Source organism: Typopeltis vanoorti, chromosome 8 (genome assembly GCF_054136105.1).
Source record: "Typopeltis vanoorti isolate ZY-2024b chromosome 8, IOZ_Tvanoo_1.0, whole genome shotgun sequence".
NCBI lineage: Eukaryota > Metazoa > Arthropoda > Arachnida > Uropygi > Thelyphonidae > Typopeltis > Typopeltis vanoorti.
Window position 1 is genome coordinate 102,386,979 of NC_143556.1, and position 23,135 is coordinate 102,410,113.

The window sequence follows — 23,135 nt, forward strand, 5'->3', positions numbered from 1 at the left end:
CACCAATGGGAATCGAACCTAGGACACTCCTTCCCCAGGCATATGGTTGCAAAGCACAACACCACTATGCTAACTGCGCAAACTTTTATCAGCTGACGTGTAGATTAAGACCAAGTGACCAAAAAATTGCTGAATATTCTCCCGAGGATATTTACAATGCAGATGAAACAGGACTATTTTCATGCAATGCCTGAGCATACTTATTTGTTTAAAAATGAAAGTACTAAAGGATTTAAATCTTCAAAAGAACAAATGACAGTTCTTTTAATATGAAAGGTGAGAAATGAGAACTGCTAGTGATCAGAAACAGTAAAACTCCTCAGTGTTTTAAAAGGTGTCAAAAGTTTGTTTCACTACAACAGTAGTCAACAGACTATAGATCTAGTGAAAATGCTTGGATAACTAATGACATTTTCAACAATTGGTTAGTTAAGTGTGATCTTAAATTGAAGCAAAAAATTATCGTGTTAGTAGACAACTGCACAGTACACACAAACAATTTATCGTTAAAGAATATCAAAGTAATTTTCATGCCTTCGAACACAACATCGTTAATTCAACCATGTGACCAAGGCATCATACAAGCTTTTAAAGCTTATAATCACAGGGAAGTTCGTGTGAGAATCATAGCTGAACCTGATTATATAAAAGACCAATCAAATGCAAGTGCAGTTGCAAAAAAGATTTCTCAAAAATGTATGTAAATGTCATGGAAGCAAGTCTCAGAGAAGACTATTGAAAACTGTTTCCAAAATGATGGATTTTTTAAGACAAACTTTGAAACTCCTTCTTCCGAAGAATTTGAATATCTTATAAATGAAATTTTTGATAAAACCCCAGATGGTATGTCAAAAGAAGAATTTGAAAATTGGTTGTATATTGATAACAGCGATGAAGTGGTGGCTACAATGACAGTGTCAGAAACATGTCAAGCTTCTTCCAATGAGAACTTGAAACTAATAGAAGAAAGTGAACCTAATACAAGTTGAGAAGAACAAATTTTAGAAGCTTTTCCAACCAGTGCCCAGATGCAAGAAGCTCTACAAATACTTCGTCACAGTGTACAACATAGAGCAACGAACTTCAAAAGGCATTATGGAGTATGAGCAATTTATTCATGAATTACTATGTTCAAAGACATGTCAGATTTAAGGTAACCAGTGATGTACTTCAAGGTTCAGTCCTGTGCCATTTTTTTCAATCTATACATTAATGGCATTAAGAGAGGGTCCAACAGGAGATGTGCAACTGTTTGCTGATGATGTGAAGTTAGGCAGGGCAATCAGGGATGTTACTTAGATCCAGCACTTACAAAATGATTTGAATAGGTTGGAAATTTAAGCAAATGAAAATGGCTCTCAGTTTAATGTTAGTAAATGTAAATAGTAGCATATTATATTAATGGGATTATAAAACAAGGAACTGAGGCTAGGGATCTTGATATAATGGTTAGGAATTTGAAGTTCAATGGTCACATACCAAAATTTGCAAATACTACTCAGAAGATAATTGCAATGGTGAAGTGAACCTTGTAAGAGCCTGCGTAGCTCAGTGGATGTGGCGTTTGCACACCACGGCACTTGGCTGCACGAAGGAAGTCTTGGTTTCGAGTCTAGTCGGCGACTAGAGGAATTTTTTCTAAGCCTTTTTTCAACCGGTTCCCGAGTTAGTCGATCTCTGGCACGGGCAAGCGGGTTTTTCCTCCCGGAAACTCGGGTTTTTCGTCCCATAAACTCAAGAAAATCGACCGTAGAACCCACATTATTTCAGACATTAAATATATTGTGTTAGGGACCACGAGATGGCGGCACATTTGAGCCATCTCTCTTCACTGTGTACCGCTTAATTAGTGATAGCCTTGGACCATCTATCTCTGATTGGTACCAGTGGAGATTGAACTGCCCACTCAGTCTCCAAAAGTTAGATAGGGCTAAATGGCCTCGCCTACTCCCGTATACGGGAATAAAAAGACGTTAGCTGATAGCTGAAGCGAACCTTGATATGCAAGGATAATGAAGTAATTATGCCTCTTTATAAGGTCTTGATTGATAAGACTGCAACTGGACTACCATGTGCAGATTTGGTCTCCCAGGTTCCAAGGAGATTAAGAAGCTGTAGAAAGGATGCAAAGAAGAGTTACGAAGATTATATCAGGATCAGGGCCTACTTATGCATAGGTGCACAAGGCCCTAGCTGGGAGCTCCTGAAAAATTAGGCCCAATTTAAGGGCCCCAAACCATGAGATTTAAAACTCAAGAATTTAAAAAAACGTATAAATAATTAAAATTGAACATAAAAATTATGATCTTTGTTAAATTTCTTATATCACTATAATATATGCATAGCTCAGAAAAAAGACATATCGAAATAGATCATATGTCCTCCCCCCCCCCTTTTTTAACAATGCTTTAAATATTGGAGGAAAATATTCAGGTGTGCAAGCTAGGTTGAAACAATTCCCTACTGCATTTTTTATTCCTTGCACTAGTCATTCTTTAAATTTAGTAGGAATAAATGCTGCAGAATCATGTCCTGGTTCAGTACATTATTTTCAATTTGCTCAAAATTTATAGAATTTTTTCTTCTTCCAAAAGAGGGACCATAAAAGGTTTAAGTGACACATGATGGGATGAAAGAGTTGATGCTCTTTCTGCTTGAAAAAAATAATTACAGATTAACTAAAGAAGCACTGATTAATCTGTTAGTTACCAAAAAAAAAATAAATATTTATAATGCAGTAGACATGTACAATCTGGTAAATAATAGACTGAGATCAACATTGTCTAATGTGGAAACAATACTGAAAATTTTTCTAACAATGCCCATTAGTAATGTTAATTGATGCATTTGCAAAAGAGAAGCCTAGGAAACAAACAAATGTTGGTTTCCTGGACTAATAGGTGCACACACAAAAAAAAAATTTCTTTGTTTCCTAGTGTCTTTACTTATCCTTTCCCTCAAGGCCTCATTTTAGTGAGTGAGTACGAAAGTGGTGAACCAGAGGTATCTTGTGCTGGACCATGCCTTATTTCATGTAATATATATCCGTTTTATAACCTGTAGACTGGTCCCTACTCTTCTTTCTTTCCTTCTTGCTCTTTCTCCCCTATTTTAGCCTTACTTAGTAGGCTAAAAAAACACAGAAGACAATGGCAAACCACTTCTATATATATTTTGCCAAGAAAATCTTATGAAGAGAGGCTTAAATTATTGTGATATAGTGCAGGAAGATGGGACAGCTATTTCAGTGCCAGAAGGCACTGAAATAGCTACTAGGGAAGAGCAGAGAGGAACTTTCAATGAAGTGAACAAGAATGATGAAGCTTGATCAAAGCCTTCTGGAAGTTCAACTTCTGTTAGAGTTAATCTCAGAAGAAGATGCCTCTACTTTACTGATTTACATAAAATAGTAACATGGAATGTAAGAAGTATGTATCATGGAAAACTGGAACTGGTTAAGAAAGAAATGAGAACTTGAGTTAGGAATCACTGAATTGCGATGAACAGGAATGGGTCACTTTGATACCCATGATTTCATGATGTATTACTCTGGACATGAAAAACCTTCAAAGAAATGGAACAGCATTCATGGTTAGAAGAGAATACAGAAAATACATTTTGGGTTACAACCCAGTGTCTGATAGAATAATTCTAATCAAAATAAAGGCATACCCAGTGAATGTTATACTCATACAGGTGTATGCACCCACTAGATTTAAGTGAGATATAAGAATTTTACAGCAGCTTGCAACAAGCAATATACAATACTGATAAAACAGATTTTTGATATTAGGTGATTGGAATGCAAAAGTAAGTGAAAACTAATAATCACTAGAAAATTTGGCGTAGGTGAGGAATGAAGCAGGACTAAGGATGTTGGAGTTTTGTGTTAAGAACAGTTGCTTTATTGCTAACACTTACTTCCAACAACATAAAAGAAGATTGTACACATGGACTTCATCTAATGGAGAATACAAAAATCAGATTATATTGCTGCCATAAGAAGGTGGAATATCATCCAAGCAGCAAAAACACTACCTGGTACAGTGGTGCAAACTGTGGGACAAATCATGAATTACACTGGCCAACAAAAAAAAAAAATTTTTTTCTGCTGATTATGATCTGACACTTGTTTTTTACTAATTTGGGTGCGCTGATTTCAAATATCAAACCCATTTTTCTATATCACGTCAGATTTTTCCTCTATGGCATTTTCTTCTTGCTAATTTGTAAGTTTTTGATAGTTTTTAGGAGGCAGTACTATTTAGAGGATCAAAAAAGTCGATTTTTTAATATTATTTTCTAAAAGTATGTACTTTTAAAAATCTGTTCCTAACTTTTTATCAAGACATTCGAAAAATTCCTGAAGATATAGCCTATTATTCAAAGCGGTGCGCAGATCAGAATCAGAGCGCTCACCGCTCTCGCTTGTTAGTAAACGAATAAATGCGTAAGAACCTGCAACTGCACGTACTGGCGCTTTGAATGCGAGAGAGGCCGATAACCGACCTAATACATTTGGGTGATGAAAAGTAGGCGATGACAACTGCCTAAAACAAATGAATGCTATATGTGTCATAGCGGACAAAGAACAATCGAAATCAGTCAATCGTTAATCGATCGTGAAAGTAAGAGCACTTATAACGTTTCAATAAAGTCTCTGGTTTTTTTTTTTCTTGTTAATTGCATGTTAGTCGGCAGTGAAGAAAATACATCATGTCTACTACTCGAAATTGTGTCAATAGCGTAGATTCTTTCTGCTACATTTGTGGCAGCTTTACTGTTCCCAGTCAAAGCACAAATATCACTGATTTCGTTAAGAAAGTGTACTTTGCATACTTGGACATAAAAATTGCAGATCACGACAAGTCATGGACTCCAAATAAAGTGTGTAAGTCATGTGTAGAAAATTTATAACAGTGGAGCAAGGGAAAACGCCAAAAGTTAGCTTTTGGCATTCCGGTGATTTGGCGTGAACCGAAAAATCACGTAGATGATTGCTATTTTTTGTTTAGTTCAGACTTCTGGTTATAATAAGAAGAATAAAAAAAAATTGTGTATCCAAATCTCGACTCAGAAATTCGACCAGTTGCTCATTCCAATGAAATTGCCCTGCCAATTTATAAAGGACTTCCTTTACTTGAGAACGAGCATGATCGGGATATGCCAGATGTTCTTGAGGAGCAAGACCCGGATGTTGATTTAGACAATGAAAATTTAATGTCTAGTTCTGGACCGCAACGTTTTACTCAAGCGGAATTGAATGATTTAGTAAGCGATTTGGGCCTATCAAAGGAATCATCGGAAATGTTAGCTTCAAGATTAAATGAAAAAACTTACTGGAGCAAGATACGAAGATAACTTTTTATCGTAGCAGGGAAAGTAATCTTGTACAATATTTTAAACACAAGTGTGGGTTTGTTTACTGTAACAATGTGTCAGGTTTACTAACTGAAATGAGTGTTGTACAATATCATCCAAATGAGTGGCATTTATTTACCGACAGTTCATGCAGAAGTCTCAAGTGTGTCTTACTACACAATGGGAATGTATATGGCTCAATTCCTATTGGCTATTCAGTCCACCTTAAAGGAAACATATGAGGACATTAAAAAGGTTCTGAAGTTATTAAAATATACAGACCATAACTGGATCATCTGTGTGGATCTTAAAATGGTGAACTTCTTACTTGGCTTTCAAAGAGGATATACAAAGTTTCCGTGTTTTCTATGCTTCTGGGATAGTCGAGCTAGGCCGGAAACATTGGCCTCTTAGAATATCCTTAAATGTTGGAGAACAGAATGTTATAAATCAACCTGTAATCGACAGAGAAAAAATCATTTTTCCACCTCTACACATCAAACTAGGTCTTATGAAGCAGTATGTTAAAGCTTTAGATTTACAAGGTGACTGTTTCCAATGCATATATGAAAAATTTCCATGACTTAGTTATGAAAAAATTAAAGCTGATGTATTTGATGGACCGCAAATTAGAACTTTAATGAGAGACCCAAATTTCATCACTCTATGAACGAAATTGAGAAAGAAACTCATGTGCAAGTAAAATTGTTATTTTTTTTATAAATATTCTTGTAATTTTTAATGAATATTGTTAAGTAGTTATGTATCTAATTATCGGCCTCTCTCGCATTCAACGTGCCATTGCAGGTTCTTACGCATTTATTCGTTTACTAACAAGCGAGAGAGCGGCAAGCGCTCCGATTCTGATCTGCGCACCGCTTTGAATAATAGGCTATATCTTCGGGAATTTTTCGAATTTCTTGATAAAAAGTTAGGAACAGATTTTTAAAAGTACATACTTTCAGAAAATAATATTAAAAAATCGATTTTTTTGATCCTCTATATAGTACTGCCTCCTTAAAAATATCAAAAACTTACAAATTAGCAAAAAGAAAATGCCATAGAGGAAAAACCTGATGTGATAGATAAAAATAGGTTTGATATTTGAAATCAGCACACCCAAATTAGTAAAAAACAAGTCTCATAAAAATCAGCAAATATTGTGTTGGACTGTGTTATTGATAGCTGAAGTTAAATTGAAATTAAGTGCTAAGAAGAAACAAAAGGACAATATCAGATTTGATTTAGATCCTATAAATGAAGCATTTAAAGTAAAAGTTGGAAAGAAATTAAAAAATTTGGAGAAGACAATAAGAAAATTAGAACTGTGAGAAGAAACAAAATGTATAGTCATAGAAGCAGAAAAAAAGAATCTTAATAAAGCAACAAGAAAGAAATGGTTGTCAGAAGAAGCTATTCAAATAACAGAGGGAAAGAAGAAAAATGAAACTTCAAAGAAACAAAGAAATTAGACAAATGAATGCAGATTTTCATACATAGGCCAAGAAAGATAAGGAAAAATCTAAACAAAAGGTGCAAGGAAATTGAAGAAAGCAATAATATAGGTAGAACAAGAAATCTGTTTAGAAAAAATAAATAACGTTACAGGGAAGTTTATCCCTAGATTAGAAGTTGTAAAAAGTAATTCTGGTAAATGTCTGATGGAAGAAGCAGTGAAAAAAAGATGGAAAGAAAGATTTGTACAAGATAGCTAATAATATTGAAGGAGAATTTGAAACGAGAGAATCTGTTGAGGAACCCATGATAAAGAAGCAGATATGCTAACCACTCAGCTAACCAGGCCAGCCTAGTTGGCCGAGTGGTTAGCATATCCGCTCTCCAGTCCAAAGGCTGTGGGTTCGAATCCCGCTGTTCGCATGGATGTTTGTGATTGTCTGTGAAAATACCAGTGGTGGCGGTGATGGGTGGGCAGTAGATGGCGTTGCGGTTGGTTGTAGTTGGTGGATTGAGTGGTGAAGGCAGAGTTGTAGAGTAGGTGCCCTCCTCGATGAGTCTTTGGACTCCCTGGGGTGTCACGTAATAATAATAAGAAGAAGAAAAGTGAAGTGATATCAGCAATGGAGCAGCTGCCAAAAAGGAAAAGCTCCTGGAGCTGATGGTGTGTAGTGGAATTACTGAGAGCAGCTGGGATGAAGTAGTGAATATATTGACTGAAATTTGTCAACAGACTTGGAACAAAATATACTGGCCTAGAGATAGGAAAACATCAGTATTCATCCCAATCCCAAAAAAATCAAATGCCAGAGACTGTGAGAATTATAGAACCATCACTTTAATTTCACATGCAAGTAAAGTTATGCTGGAAATGATTCAACATAGGTTGGAGCCATATGTGAATAGAGAATTGCCACAGGTACAGGCAGGCTTTAGGAGAGGAACTAGAGACCAAATAGCAAACATGATATAGATTATAGAAAGAACAAGAGAATTTCAAAAGGAAGTATTCATCTGTTTTATTGATTATAAAGAAGTTTTTGACTGTGGGGATCACAACAGACTGTGGATTGTAATGAGATCAATTTATTTATTTTGCATCCAAACACAAGTGGTACAACATTATTTACAACAAATTAGGATACATTACAAATGAGAACAGCTTAAATTTGGTAGGTGAATTACACAGGGACTAATAATTAAATGTGAAGAAAAAAAATTGTACATAAGTTATATATAATAAACATGGTAAGATGTTCCTCCAGTATCTTGTGCAATCAACTGTTCTATCTGTGCAGGATATAATGTCCGCTTTTGTGCAAGATGATTGAAGAAGGGGACAACAATGAGATCAATAAGAATACCTGAACATTAATTCACTTGATAAGAGCTGTATGACAACCAAGAAGTTTCAGTAAAAACAGTGTTCGAGTGGAAAAAGGGTGTACAGGAGGGTTGTATACAGTTGACTTGCCATTTTAGTATTTATAGTGAATATGTTATGAGAATGGCTGATTTAGACAAAGACCCATCAGGAATTAAGATTGGTGGCAGAAAAATAAATAATTTAAGATCTTCATAGCAGAAACTAAGATCTGAAACAGTTGATTCTACTGGTTATGAAGTTAAATTCATTTGCGGTAAAGAAAGAGGCAAGAACTAGTTTCATCTCGCAGAACAGTGAATGAGTGGAACTGTTTGCCTTTGTTAAGATGAAAAGTAACAAAGCTCGGCTTAATTTAAACATTAGCAAAACAAACGTAATGGATTCTGCAATTTAAATAAATTTATAATAGAAAGAGATAAAATAGAAATTGTTGAAAGTTATGATTTACTGGGGTCCAGAATCAGAAATGATGGTAAATGTAAGGATGAAATTAAAAGGATAGTCAAGGGAAAAAACAGCGATGTTAAACCTGACAAAAATTATGAAAGAGATGCTAGTAAGGTCATGAAAATCAGAATTGTCAAGTACCATTGTCAAAGCAATGGCACTTCCAGTAGTGATGTATGGATGTGAAAGTTGGATTATTAACAGAAAGTGAATTGATTCATTTGAATTATGGGTGTGGAGACTTAAGAATATATCATGGACTGCAAGAATGACCAATAAAGTTTTAGCGAATATAAAGAGAGAATGCTCCTTGGAGGCAACAATCACTAAACAGAAGTTGATGTACTTTGGACATATTATGCAAACTGATGAATCAGCGAAAAAAGGCAGTTATGTTGGGGAAGATTGAGGGAATGAGAAGAAAGACCACAAAAGAGTTGGATAGACAACATAAAAGAACTACAATTACTGAAAGAAAGGATAAAAGGCCAGATGGGATGGAGAGCCTTTGTTCACAGGATCACCAAGAGTTGAAAACGACTGGATAGCATATAACAGTGTCTTTACTTAGTGCTAGTTTAACATTTGTGTTTGATATGTATTGTCTTCAAGTTTCTTGCATATATTTATTGTTTTTATTTGTCTTTATTCATTTATTCATTTTGTAAGGGAAGGGTAGAACGCTAGTGCATCAGGCCACGAAAAGTGTAAGCACAGCCCTGATCGGGATTATGGATTTTGAGAACATGAGGGCAGATTTCGAGTATCAGATTACAGACACTGGCTAACAGGAGAAAGAGGAGTGATATGATAGAGGTCTATAAACTTTTGAATGGATGTTATAGGATATTGCATGATGAAATTTTTCATTATATGGAAGGTGAGGAGAGAACATGGTGGCATCCATGGAAGTTAAATTCATTTGTGGCAAAGAAAGAGGCAAGAGCTAGTTTCTCTCTCACAGAGCAGTGCAAGAGTGGAACTGTTTGCCTTGGGCATAGTGGGAATGAATTTAAGGAAAGGTATGACAGCTGATTTGGGTGATGTATAGCCTCCCTCATTGAGTCCTCTACTCCCTGGTGGTCTCAGATAATAATTAATAATAATGCTTTCATAATAGCATAGCAATATAATAAGTGTATCTACTCGATTTCTCAAAAAAAAAAAAAAAAAAAAATAGGACACTAACAGTACTAATGCAGTCTCCAGCACAACTCATTCAAGGATAAGATCTACTACCGATGTTTTCTCAATTGCACCTTATGTTCTTTCAGTTTTACTCTATATAAATATAACTGGCTGATCTTCTCAGACTTAAAAAGTCATGCCAAAAACATATCACTGACTTGCTAAGACATCATTTGAGGAGTCAGCCTTCATCTTATTAACCTAATTATTCGGTCAGTGAACTAAACATAAGTAAAAATGCTAGCTATATACAATCACAGGTTAGAAAATTCTCTACCATCATGGCACTATTTCAGAAATATTAGAAACTAGATTGGATGGTTGGGATTTTTGTGTATCTTTTGTGTATTTTTGCAAACTTGCAGTACATTTGTACTGTGGGTATGCTAGGATTTTTTTTTTTTTTCTATTTGATTAATTGTGTCTCTTTGTACTTATTTTTTTATATAGTCCAGAACCTGTGCTCTAAGAAACAAAACATGAAACTTTTTCACCAATTCACACTTCCAATAAAACGAGAAATGGTCTCAACACTGAGCAACAAAACAAATCTCCCACCTAAATTTATGAATTAAAATGCATTATATTTATAATTTATTATAAGGTTATTTAGAAAATGTCAAGGAAACCAAAGCTATGAGGCAAAAGTACTACACTTATCCAGTTAGTTTGTTTGTGACAGGAGAAACTGCTGCCGCCATTTGAGACCTATAGTCATGATCTCATAAAACAAAATGGATATTAGAATTAGCTTGATAATGGAAAATGAAATACTATTATACGGATTATTATTATATGCATATCTCCATAGAGTAAGAAAACTCATCACATGAGATTTATTTTCACACAATATCTATTATACCTCTCCTTGAATTTATTCACTGATTGAGCACTCACAATCAGCTTTGGTTACGCATTCAATTAATTCACGACTTCCAAGTAAAAAAAAAACCTAGTCCTAACACGCTTGCTAACAACACTTTTATAGAATTTCCAGGGGTCCAATCATATTTCCGAAGTCTTTCTCTTTTTGCCATGTACTAAAAGTCATCAAATTCCTGATGTATTCTCAAAGGGTGTACAACAGGATATGATAGTACTACATGAAAAATTTACATCATTACTAACTTCCTATCTACAACTTGCCATCAAATCAGTCTGTTACCTGTCAAGACTCCAATATTATCAGGCATTATATTTCTATCTTCTAAGGCACTTGGTACTGTATCAATCCACCTATATCTTCTATATATTAGTCTTCCTCTGGGTCGTTTTCCTGCTAAAATTGCAGAGAAAATTTGTTTTGATAATCTTTACTCTCCCATTTGTTTGCATGACCATACACCTGAGATTAGCTCTGCTGACGCATCCAGGATGCTGACAACTTCAAGTTCTTTCCTAATATCCTCATTTTTAATTTGATATTGCCATTGATGCCATCTGTTCGTGCTCCTAATCTTTCTCAGGACTGTCATATACGCAGTCTCTAGTCTTTGGTCAGGTGTTTTACTTCTGACGAAGCTGTCAGATCCATAAGTTAAAATTGGTTTGAATAATGTCTTGTACAGCTAATTTAGTGTTTTGGCTAATTTCCTTCTTATTCCATATAAATTTATTCAGTTGACTTCCTACCATACTAGCTTTGCTGATTCTATTGTCTATTTCCATATTTAATTTACCATCTTCACTAAAAAAATCATACCCAAGTAGGTGAAATGTTTTACTTGTTCTATAGGTTCTCCATTCATGATGCAGTTGATAATGTCAATGTTTCTGCCTATTTTCACTGTATTTGTCTTTTTAATGCTGACCTTCATACCATATCTATTACAACAGTTATTCAATTTAGTCAAGAATCTTGCAGACTTGTAGCAGATTTATTTAGAGGTATAACATCATCTGCATAAAGCAAAGAGCTGAGATTAATATCTTCCATTTTGATATCATAAGACTAAAAGGCATATGACAAGGTGCCAAGAGCACCTTGTCATATGCCTTTTCCAGATCAACAAAATTTAAATACAGATCTTTGTTATATTCCCATGAGTTCTCAACTGTCTATCGTAAAGTGAAATTCTGATCCTGACAGCCTCTTTTTGGTTGGAATCCAGATTGTTCTTCACCAAGCTTCTCTTCCATAATCTTTCTCAGCCATTTCTCACACATACTTGCATATATCTTACCAGGAACACTCAGTAATGAAATACCTCTATAATTCTCACAGTTTTATTTCCCTTATATATATACAGGGTGTTCGGGATAAATTTGACATATTTATAATTAATTATATTTTTCCGTAAGTTACATGTATTAACACACACTTCTCTTCATTTAAAAGTTTGGACCCTTCTTCATTCATATACAAGATGTCAGAAAGGATGGATAGCTGGAACCCACCTGAATCATGGAAGAGAATAACTTGTATCATGATGATTCGTGCCCGCCATCAAAATAAGGATATTACGACTGCTGCCCAATGCTCCCTGAATACAGTAAAAACAATCAGGCATGAACTAGAGACTTGCAATGGTGACTACGAGGATGTAGCAAGAAGAAAGATCCCTAGCAGACGATCTGATTGCGTTCGTACAGCAGAATTCCTCGCAAATCTGCAGGAACAGGTGTTGAAGAACCCTGGCATTGGAATTCGGGCTTTGTTCGTGGAGTTGCTAACTGTAGTCAAGCCCTGGATAACAAGGGTAGCCAATGGTAGGCCGTATGTATGGCAGCAGGATTCGGCCCCTTGCCACACCTCTGGGAAAAGTCAAAAATGGTTGTCTGAAAATTTCTACGACTTCACCAGTCCAAATGTTTGGCCTCCAAACTCCCCAGACCTTAACCCCATGGATTATTTTGTATGGGGCGCAGTTGAAAAAGACACCAATCGCACTTCCAGTAATACAAAAGCCCAGTTAATGGATAAAATTAAAACAGTTTTTGCGGCCCTTCCCAGGGAGACTGTAGCATCAGCTTGTTCGAGGTTCCGAAGCAGAATTGAAGCTGTGATCGATGCTAATGGTGGTTATTTTGAGTAAATCTTGTTGATAGTATTGTAATTAACTCTGCCTGTAATGTTTTTTTGTCAATTCATTAAATTTAATAGATACAAAGAAGATTTTCTTTTTCCTTACGAAACTGTCAAATTTATCCCGAACACCCTGTATATATATATATATATATATATATATATATATATATTATTCATATTTTTTCGTACTAACTGAGATCCGAAAATTAGAACAAGCAATTAAATTTATTAATTACACAACATGTTTCATCGGAGTGGCCGACTTCTTCAGGCATGAGAGAACATAGAAAGCCAATAAAAAACACTATAAAGAAACATTGAGTCACTATAAAATTATAAATTTGACTATAAACCACAGTTAACTGTGAACTGGAGCTACAGTCCGAGTTAAAGTTCTATTGTTAGACACCTGTGGCTTCACGAGTGCGCCAATATCTGACAGCAGAGCTGAATGAGTCCTGTAAATTGTAGCTGAGGTTACTGTTTATATGGAGAGGATCCATGACAATTTCTTTGGACTCGACTATGCAGCGTTCTACCCCGTCGTGGCATATGTGAAGGTTTGAAGTTGTTGTCCAGTTTATCTCATGTTGGTGGCCTTCATTATTTGTGTTTACTGAAAACAGGACATGGCTTGAGAGGGCACTAGCTCTGGTTCTTTTGTAAGCGATCTCTCTTCGAGATGTAAGAGGATGAATTTTTCCGATTGGCCATAGTATGGTTTTGCACAGTCACATGTGATTTTGTACACACCTGGGAATTGTAGATGGTTGTGAGCTTGTTTGTATTTGCTTAAACTTGATCTTAGTTTGGGAAGAGTAGAGAAGCATGTTTTTATGTTAAACTTTCCCAAAATTCTTCTTAGTTTCTTGGAGAGAGTGCTGATGTATGGCAAGGAGATATAACCTTTGGGGTGGTCCTGTGTTTCTATGTTGTTTCGTTGACGGCAGTATAGTTGTTTACTGATAGTTTTTGAAAAGTAGCCATTGCTTTTGAAGGTCCTTTTAAGATGTAGTTAATTTTTTAGTTGTTCTTCATCTGACAGTACAGATCTGGCACGATGCGCTAGAGGTGAGATGATACCTATCTTCTGTGCCAAATAGTGATGTGAAGATGCATGCAGGTATCTGTCTGTATGCACAGGTTTTCTAAAGATTGAGATTTTTATGGAGTCGGATGTCTTAATAAGTTTCATGTCCAGAAAAGGTAGAGATCCATTTTCTTCAATCTCCATGGTTAATTTGATGTCTTGGTGGAAGTTGTTTAAGTGATTTAAAAAAGTATTAAGATTGTCAATATCATGTTCCCAGATAAGGAATATGTCATCAACTCCTCTTCTACATTTAAGCCAAATTTTTGGCTTAAATGTAGAAGAGGAGATTGCCTTTTGTTCGAAGTCTCGAAAAAGATGTTGGCTAGTATTGGAGAGAGGGGCTACATTTAAGCCAAAAATTTGGCTTAGATATGTTGATGACATATTCGTTATCTGGAAACACGGTACTGACAATCTTCACACTTTCTTAAATCACTTAAACAACTTCCATCAAGACATCAAATTAACCATGGAGATTGAAGAAAATGGATCTCTACCTTTTCTGGATATAAAACTTATTAAGACATCTGACTCCATAAAAATCTCAATCTTTAGAAAATCTACGCACACAGACAGATACCTGCATGCATCCTCACATCACTATCTGGCACAGAAGATAGGTATCATCTCAACTCTACATGTTGCGTAATTAATAAATTTAATTGTTTGTTCTAATTCTCGGATCTCAGTCAGTACAAAAAATATGAACATATCCCAATTCCGAGTTAATACAACAAATCATCATCATCATCACACACGTGTGTGTGTGTGTGTGTGTGTGTGTGTGTGTGTGTGTGTGTGTGTGTACTACAAGAGCTCTACTCCAATCATCTGCAATTCATCCCTCTGTCCAGGATTTCTGAACTATGCAGTGCAGCCACTGTAAGACTTTTATACCTCCATACTTTGAGCATTTCTGGTCGAATATCATCTACTCCTGCAGCCTTTCCACATTTCAGGCTTTTGATGACTTCTTCTACTTCAATATGGACATGTATTCCTGACTGCATGCCTGGTCAGTGTTTTTTTACCACTGTGCTATCATCACTGCTTGTTTCATTTAGCAATTTTTCAAAGTAATTACTCCATACTTCAAGGATATCTTTTTCTCCTGTTTTCATGTCACCTTTATCATCTCTAACTCCTTTTACAGCACTCTTTCCTCCATTTCTGAGCTTCTTCAACAGCCTCCAGAATACCTTGCCACCTTCTTGATATTTATTTTCTATGTTCTTACCAAAGTCTTCCCATGACTTTTGTTTAGCTAGTTTTACACAGTACTTAGCTTTCTTACATTTGTCTCTATATTCTCTAAGCGCACAAGCTGACTTATTTGCCAGGAACTTCCGATATTTTTTTTTCTTTTCCATCACCACCTCTTTAACTTCCTGTGTCCACCATGGAGCTCTGATTTTTTTCTAACCTCACCACATGCCTCTCTGGATGAATCAATCAGTGTTTTCTTCTGGGCTTGCCACTGAATCTCCAAGGTTTGGTTTCTGTTCTCAAACTTTTTCATTTTTTCTTGAATAATATTTGTGTATTTTAGTCTAAGTTCACATCTGAGAGCTGTTAAACTTTTATTTGCTATAAAACTTTCTTACATGTTCTTCTTTTCAATATGAAATTCAATTTTATCCTGCTCAAGACTAAATGGTGATCACTTCCAATTTCAAATCCTCTGTACACTCTGGTGTCCTGCACCAGGGAGAAAACATCACTATTAACAATAACATATTCAATGAGACTTTTCTTATTCCTCCTTGCCCCTCTCTCTCTCAATGTGAATTTGTGCACATTTTTTATGTTGTAACATTGTGTTAGTAATAACCAGTCCATGTCCTGAGCAGAAATCCAGCAGGCATTTACCATTATTATTAGTTTGCTCTTTTCTCCAAATTTTCCCAAAATATTTTTGTATGTCTGACAATCATTTCCTACTTTAAGTCTTCAGTGTCAATCCCATAAAACCCCTTTGCTTCTTTCATATTTCCTCTATCTCTTTCTTTTTACTTTGCTTATCAGTTAATTTACGCACAGCTCCTCAAATATAATTTCATAAGGAGCATTCCAATGACTGCTGCAATCTTCATCACTTGTCTCTGGATCCTACACAGAATCCAGGTGACTAGATCTATGTAATAGTCCAGATATAACCTTGTTAAAGCCTTATAAAAGGAAATAATCCCCCTCCATCCCTGCTTTTCAGTATGTTCTACAACCACATAATGAAATGTGCTGTTTCGGACACCTCTGCAACATGCGCTCTAAACTTCAACTCCCTATCCCCAATTAACCCTAAATCCTTGCCATCAATATACGATCTCTTTTTCCCAAAGCGAATCCCTCTCCCACCTGGCCATGTTAAACTGGCAGCCCACACTGCCAGTCTATTTAAGTCATCCTGCAGCTCTACATCATCTTTATTAATTATTGCACATCTCAGCATTGCATCATCAGCAAACATCTAGTGCATTTAAGAATAACAAATTTTGTATGAATCAAATGAATATACAGAAAAATAAGGTTAATGACTAGCATTAAATTTATGATAAAATCACATTTTGATAATAAATGTTTACCAGCTACTAAAACTTGCTAACAAAGTTCTAAGAATAAATTTTAAAAATATTTAGTTACGGAGAATTGGGGTAAAAAGAGAAGTATCTCTCACAATAAGCCAGTCTTCTGATTACGGAAATTATGAACTATACACGTATCAAGAACTATTACAATCTTCTAGTAGTTTTGCTATTTGCCAGAAATTCCCCAAAACCATCAAGGAGTTCACTGTGAACTTGTTGATGGGTTTTTGATAGTAAATTCATTAGCTTCTCATTTGATTTTATTACTGTTCAATGCTGAAGAAGAAAGAAAACAGCTGAACACAAAATCGGTAGGTCTATTACACACCAAATCTTAACTTCAAAATGTAATGAAAACGGGGTGGGGAGAAAAACGTGGTCCAATAATAATAAAAAAAGGTATTTCGCATTTAGTTTTCTGTTGTGAATAATTTTCAAAATGAGCAGATTAAAATCAATGCAAGTGTTCATTAAAACAGACGAGATTACTTATATGTGGGGAATTTTAACTGATTAGATGCAATGACTCTTATAAGCATGTGTTAAGACTTAAGTGCGGGGAAAAACTCGTTATAAGCCAAGCTTTTAGTATGACTGTTTATAAACATACAATGAAATAAGCAGCAATCTAAGGTGAGGTTTAAAGACGACTGGAATTCAACCGAAACTGAAATGGTTTCAGAAGAGAATTTAACAACTGTAAATCTTATTTGATTAATCCATTTATATTTCCAATAATGGGGTTAATAAACTACTTTTCAATTTCCAACAAATCAGTGGGAAGGAGAAAGACGAAAGAGGGGCAGAAATGGGTGGCAGAGAGAGCGATATCACAGCAAGTATATTATGTCTGCAAAGTAAGTGCGTTTCTTCTATCACGTTAAGTAAACTGAAAACCTACCAACTTAGCCTGACTAAATCATTGTGAGATTTCATCCACTCAAACGTTGGAGCCTGCGTTGGAGCTTCCAATAGTCTTAGGGTTTATTTTTTATTTTATTTTTTTTTTAAGTATAACAAGCACGTACACTGATTTATTCCAAAAACTTACAATTTTATATGTTATGGGAAAAGAGAAAAATGTTTTATGTTTATTTTTTTACTTACCACAGTCGCGAGCCAAGTTATACAATTCCAATGCTGCTGCTGTCTCTCCCCTTTCAAACAAAACATCACCTTCAATTTGAAGTTTCGCACCCTTAATGCTGTTCTCCCAGCATTTTTCAAAAAATTTAGATATTAAAACATTTGTTTTTAAAGTTGAGATATGGGAAGAATCAAAATTTAAATCGCACTTTTTACACATGTATAGAGAAGTGTCACAAAGAATGCACTGTTTACAAAATGTGTGCCCGCAAGGTAAAGTAACTGGGTCAACAAGGATACCATAACAAACTGAACAGGAAAACGTCGAACCTGTTTTTGCAATGGTTTGAATACCATATTTAATCGCAATTTCGACTAAAGATTCAGTCAATATTTCTAGTTGTTCTGCTTGTACAGTTCCATGATCATAAGCACGGGCATAAACTACCAAAGCTTCACGTGTTTTGCCGCAGTTCGCAAGTGAATCGGCCAGACCTAATAACAAATCAACGGTAACTCCATTTTCTTTTATAGCAGATTCGTATATTTCTGCAGCTTCTCTATAATTCTGATTTAAAAACGCCTTCCGAGCTTTATCATCCATTCTAAATTGTATACATCAGAAACAAGACAACCACAATCAGCATTCCATGATTTCTTGCTAAAATCACTTCACCTCACCTGACAAGCAGCAAAACTCTATTAGGCGTATATAATGGTACAGACCACTTATGTAACGAATTGAAGCAAACAACAAGACGTCAGTGGCTCTATTTACCACGTGCCTGACCTCTCACGTGGTATTTGTTCATTTTTCCAGTTACGAAACAGTTTATTGCCCTTACGTTCCTCTGCCGTGATTTCTAGACCAGACGGAGGTGTGCTAAGCCTATATTTAGCAAACTCAATACGAGAAAAAAAAAATCTGAAAATAAAAAGGTTTTAAAAAAACGGCAAAAAACTAAAATGACAGCGAATGATGTAATAACGAATTACAAAATTTTTATTTAATTTCATATTTAAACATTTTCCTGCTTAAGTTATTGTTAAGATATCAAACTTATATAATAAACTATATAAAATATATAAATAAATTCTTGCAAGGATAGGCTGTAAATATATAGTAAATATATATAAGCTGCAGATACGCTTGCAAGGATAGGCTGTAAATCGCCCATTTTTATATCTCTAAGGGGACCTTCTTCGTTTTCTTTCTCCTCCTTTGGATGTTGACTTAATTGTTCGGCTAATTCTAAGTCTTCATTGAAAAGCGGTTTATCATGGCTCTCTGAGACTAGTGTCACATCTTCAGCTGTAATATCGTCCTATTCCACGTCCGGCGAAAGTTTTGTGCCGTCTTCAATAACATTCTCCTCTTGTTCCTCAAAGCCGTGCATAAATTCTGGAAGAAGTTTTCACCACGCTCCTTTTAAACACTTTGCTGACACTTCGTTCCAAGCTGCCTTAATGTTGATAATGCTCTTCAAAATATCGAATGACCGCCAATAGTCTTTAATAGTTTTTCCTGAAGTGTCTAACACTCTTATCATTTCCATAAATGTTATACGGAGGTAATAGGCTTTGAAGATTGATATAATCCCCTGACCTATCGGTTGCAAAAGTGATGTTATGTTTGGAGGCATGTAAGCAACCTTGACACCCAATGGTGTTCTTACTTCAGCAAGGGTTTTGAGGATGTCCAGGGGCATTATCCAAGAGAAGCAATGCCTTGGCTTGCAAATCATTTTCTTTACAGAAGCGAAGCACGGTAGGACAAAAATAATTTGTGTATCAATCTATATAAACGTCCTGTGTAACCCAAGCTTTCTTGATCCATTTCCAATAGACTGAGAGCATGGCTTTAAGACCCTTGAAGGCGCTTGGTGTCTGTGAATGGTACACCAACATTGATATAAGCTTCAAAGTTCTGGAGACATTTGCACCCAACAAAAGCGTAAGTCTATCTTTTGCAGCTTTAAAATCTTGAGCAGAACGTTCTTCACAGGAAATGAAGGTGCATGATGGCAATTTTTTCAAGTAGAGCCCAGTCTCATCAACATTAAAAATGAGATCAGGAGGATAACTTCCTTGTTCTACACGTCTTGAAATTTTTTAGCAAAAGCAGCCGCTGCTGCAACATCTCCACTTACCGCCTCACCACATAATTTGAACTATGGCACTTACTTCAAGACTTAAATCTCATGAACCAACTTTTGCTTCCTAAAAATGTTTCTTCGCCTTCATCCGTCTTTTTAAGATCCTCAAAAATTGTTTTTGCTTTCTCAGTTATAACAGCCTGCATCAGAGGAATGTTTTACTGATTCAATTCATCCACCCATAATGATAATAATTTTTTTCTTTTTTCATGAAGTTTACCCGTGCAATAACTTACATGTTCTGCATTTGGTACTGCCGTTGATTGTTGCACAAACTGTTTTATTCTATCTGCATTTTTCATAATTGCAGTAACGGTGGATGGAGGTAAGTTCATACTTCTACGGACAGTCTGAGAATAGAACACTCTGGGTACCTTCTTGCCACATTTCTCTTTCAAGACAACATCCCCTATATACAATCCCGTGACTCCCACTGGTCAAATCATTCCAGTATCAGGCTTTCAACTGATTACCACTCCCTATCCTCAGTTTCACCAGCAGTGTTTCATACACTATCCCATCAAATAGTTCTGGAAAATGAGAAAATATTACCACATATATTTGTCTCTCTCCATCCAGCACACATAATTATGTTACAGGTTAGTAAAGTAATTTTCCTGCTCTCTGGAAAGATTTGTATGTCCATTATGGAAGTTTGTATTCTATCTCTAACCCGTCTCTCTAACGCCATTACATATTCTCTCATTTGATACTGCTGACATGGTTCTCTTATATCTACTGGCATAGTTTTCTCTCTTCCCACTTTTTGTGACCATTCCTGTTTCCAGAATTATTGAGTAACCAGATCAAGAACATAATCAGCTGCTTTGCACATTCTCTTAAGATACCTCGCAATAGTCCAACTAGTCCCGCAGTGTTATTAACATTGTTTTATTTAATATTTCAAACTGATTTGCCTTTTTAATTCTTTATACTTTCATATAACCTCTTCCCCAAAAGCTGAAATACTCTGACAGAATACCCATTGCACATTGCTGCTATAATGTCAGCAGTTTCCTTTAATTTGCCAAATTCTCCTTTCCCATTAAATATAACAGCTTTTTAGCCCATGGTGAATAACCCTTGTGCTGATGAATATCTTGCTCTTCCTACCTCTTCTTTAACATCCTCTTTCTTTCTCTGTACTCCATGATTCCATGAGTTATTCATTTAACCCCACTATTTGGCCTACTAACTTCAGGAAAACAACTGATATTATCATCAGTAATTGTACTTGAATGATTTCCCAGGCATTAGTGATTTGTCTCTCCTTCAGCTGATTAATTGCCAATTGTGTATTTATGTTGGTTAGTTTGGCATGTATTCAAATAAGCATGTTTAGCATATAAACAAAAAAGTGTGTATTTTTATTTTTATTCATCTGTTTTCTTTAGTAAAGTTTGCACAGTGTAGATACTTTTCAAAAACCACATGATCCTTGCCACTTGGTGGCACAAATGTGACTGTCTTATCAATAGAATATGATTGCTTAATAACAATGTATTAATAACAGTACATTGTTATTAAGCTCAATTCTTGTGGTAAGGTATTTATCCCTTTGCATCTTAAAGAATCCATTCTCTTATTCGCACATTATTTTCTTCTTCCAGTCGTGCTTTCACAGTTAGTCATCTAGTATTATCATCTTCCTCTACATTCCCTGGCCTATTGCAATTCTTCATTAAATAACTAATATTCCAGGTGAACTGAACTTTAACCTCATGTTAAATGGCCTTAAATCTATTATCAATTATTTTTTGAAGTTCTATGAGGAGACACCTACTTTCCGATCATCATTACCTCCCCTCTTTCCCACTTTGTTTAGTTTTGTTTTCCTTAAAAAAATGCTATATTCAATCATTCTATTTTCATAAGTGCATCACTCTCTCTCTCTCTCTCTCTCTCTCTGTCAAACATTTTACAGATAGCAGTGGATTGCAGACTGATTAATTTTATCAATTCCACAAATTACTTATATATTGCTATTGCATCTTGCAGTGTATAAACAAAAAAGTGTATAGTCCTGATCCTTTTCTCTTGTCACACTTCTCACCCTATCATTCCATATTACATCTGACTTGCTCCTTCCAATGAGGCCATCATAGCCTGTTTGTTTCTCACTAATTCTGGTAGGCCTTGCTTTCTAATTTTTGTTTCCATGTTTTAACACCCACAACTCTCACTAAAATGCAGACTTTCTCCAGCAAGCAGCTCTCTCCTACTCTCAGATTTATTGCATACATTTACATATGCAAGTCCTCCCTTCCTTCATGTCCTGACTGTCATTTCTTTTATCATACCTTGAGAAAATTCTCACAACTCTGTCTTGCTTGCTCTTCCCCTCAACGTTTTACCTTCTAAAGGAAGATAAAAAGTTCTTGACCATTCACCTTCCTTTGCTATCCTTACCTACTCTATCAGTGCATCCTTATACTTTCAAAAGACAGTCTTATCTAAATTCCATATCTCACTTTGATGCAGTGGTGTAACTAGAGCTGTTACCGCCAGGAGCGGTTCCTGAGTTTGCCGCTCCTCTCGATACTACAAAAAGTCAAAACGACGTATAGGGGAATAAATTAAAACACTCTGTTTATTTTTGAAGTAAAACTTTAATTTCAACATTCTAAAATGTTATTTTTCTTGCTTTTCTGTTAACAAAATCGTCGATGATATTGGCGAAGTCTACTTCATAGTAATGTACGTAATTCTTAATCAAATTTTATTTAGAAAAACTCCTCTCACAACTAACAATACTTACAGCAATTGTGAGGAAAATTCACAGTAGTATAACAATATTTGGAAATTAATTCTCGAGACTTTTAGAATTAACTGCAAAAGTTCAAAGAGATTCAATGTGCCACCTGGGGCAGACCGCCCCCTTCGCAATCCCCTAGCTACGCCAGTGCTTTGATGTAAACCTAATTCCTTCCTCACTTCTAATATCTTCATTCATTTTCATATCATTTTTACTAACTTCAGGTCATTTCTATGTGATTCATCCTACCATATTTGGTCTCTCCCACTTTTGCTCAATCCTTTCACTTGTAGTATTATTCAAACAAGATAACCCATGCTTCTCCCAACTTTTTACTGCTCGCTTGCTGTTCCTTTACATTAACTTTCTTAATTACTACATTTGTATCTTGTTACTCTCCCTCAGTAATCGTATTCGCTCTCCAGCCAAAAGGCTGCTGGTTCGAATCCCGCCGTGGGCATGGATGTTTGTGATGTCTGTGGAAATACTAGTGGTGGTAGTCGGCGGTAGATGGCGTTGGTGTAGTTGCGGTCAGTTGGAGGATTGAGTGGTGGAGATAGAGTTGTAGAACAGATGCCCTCCCTCGATGAGTCT

At 35.8% G+C, this 23,135-nt stretch overlaps 1 protein-coding gene across 1 annotated transcript in view; it reads right to left on the reverse strand.

Moving 5' to 3' along the window:
• LOC150104235 (LON peptidase N-terminal domain and RING finger protein 3) overlaps positions 1-18,301 on the reverse strand; it is a 197,281-nt gene extending 178,980 nt beyond the window's left edge. The window contains exon 1 of the mRNA XM_090396859.1: positions 17,652-18,301. Within this exon, the coding sequence (XP_090252985.1) occupies positions 17,652-18,234 (583 nt within the window). The 5' untranslated portion in view covers positions 18,235-18,301. The remainder of the gene's footprint in view (positions 1-17,651) is intronic.
• Positions 18,302-23,135: the final 4,834 nt, after the last annotated feature.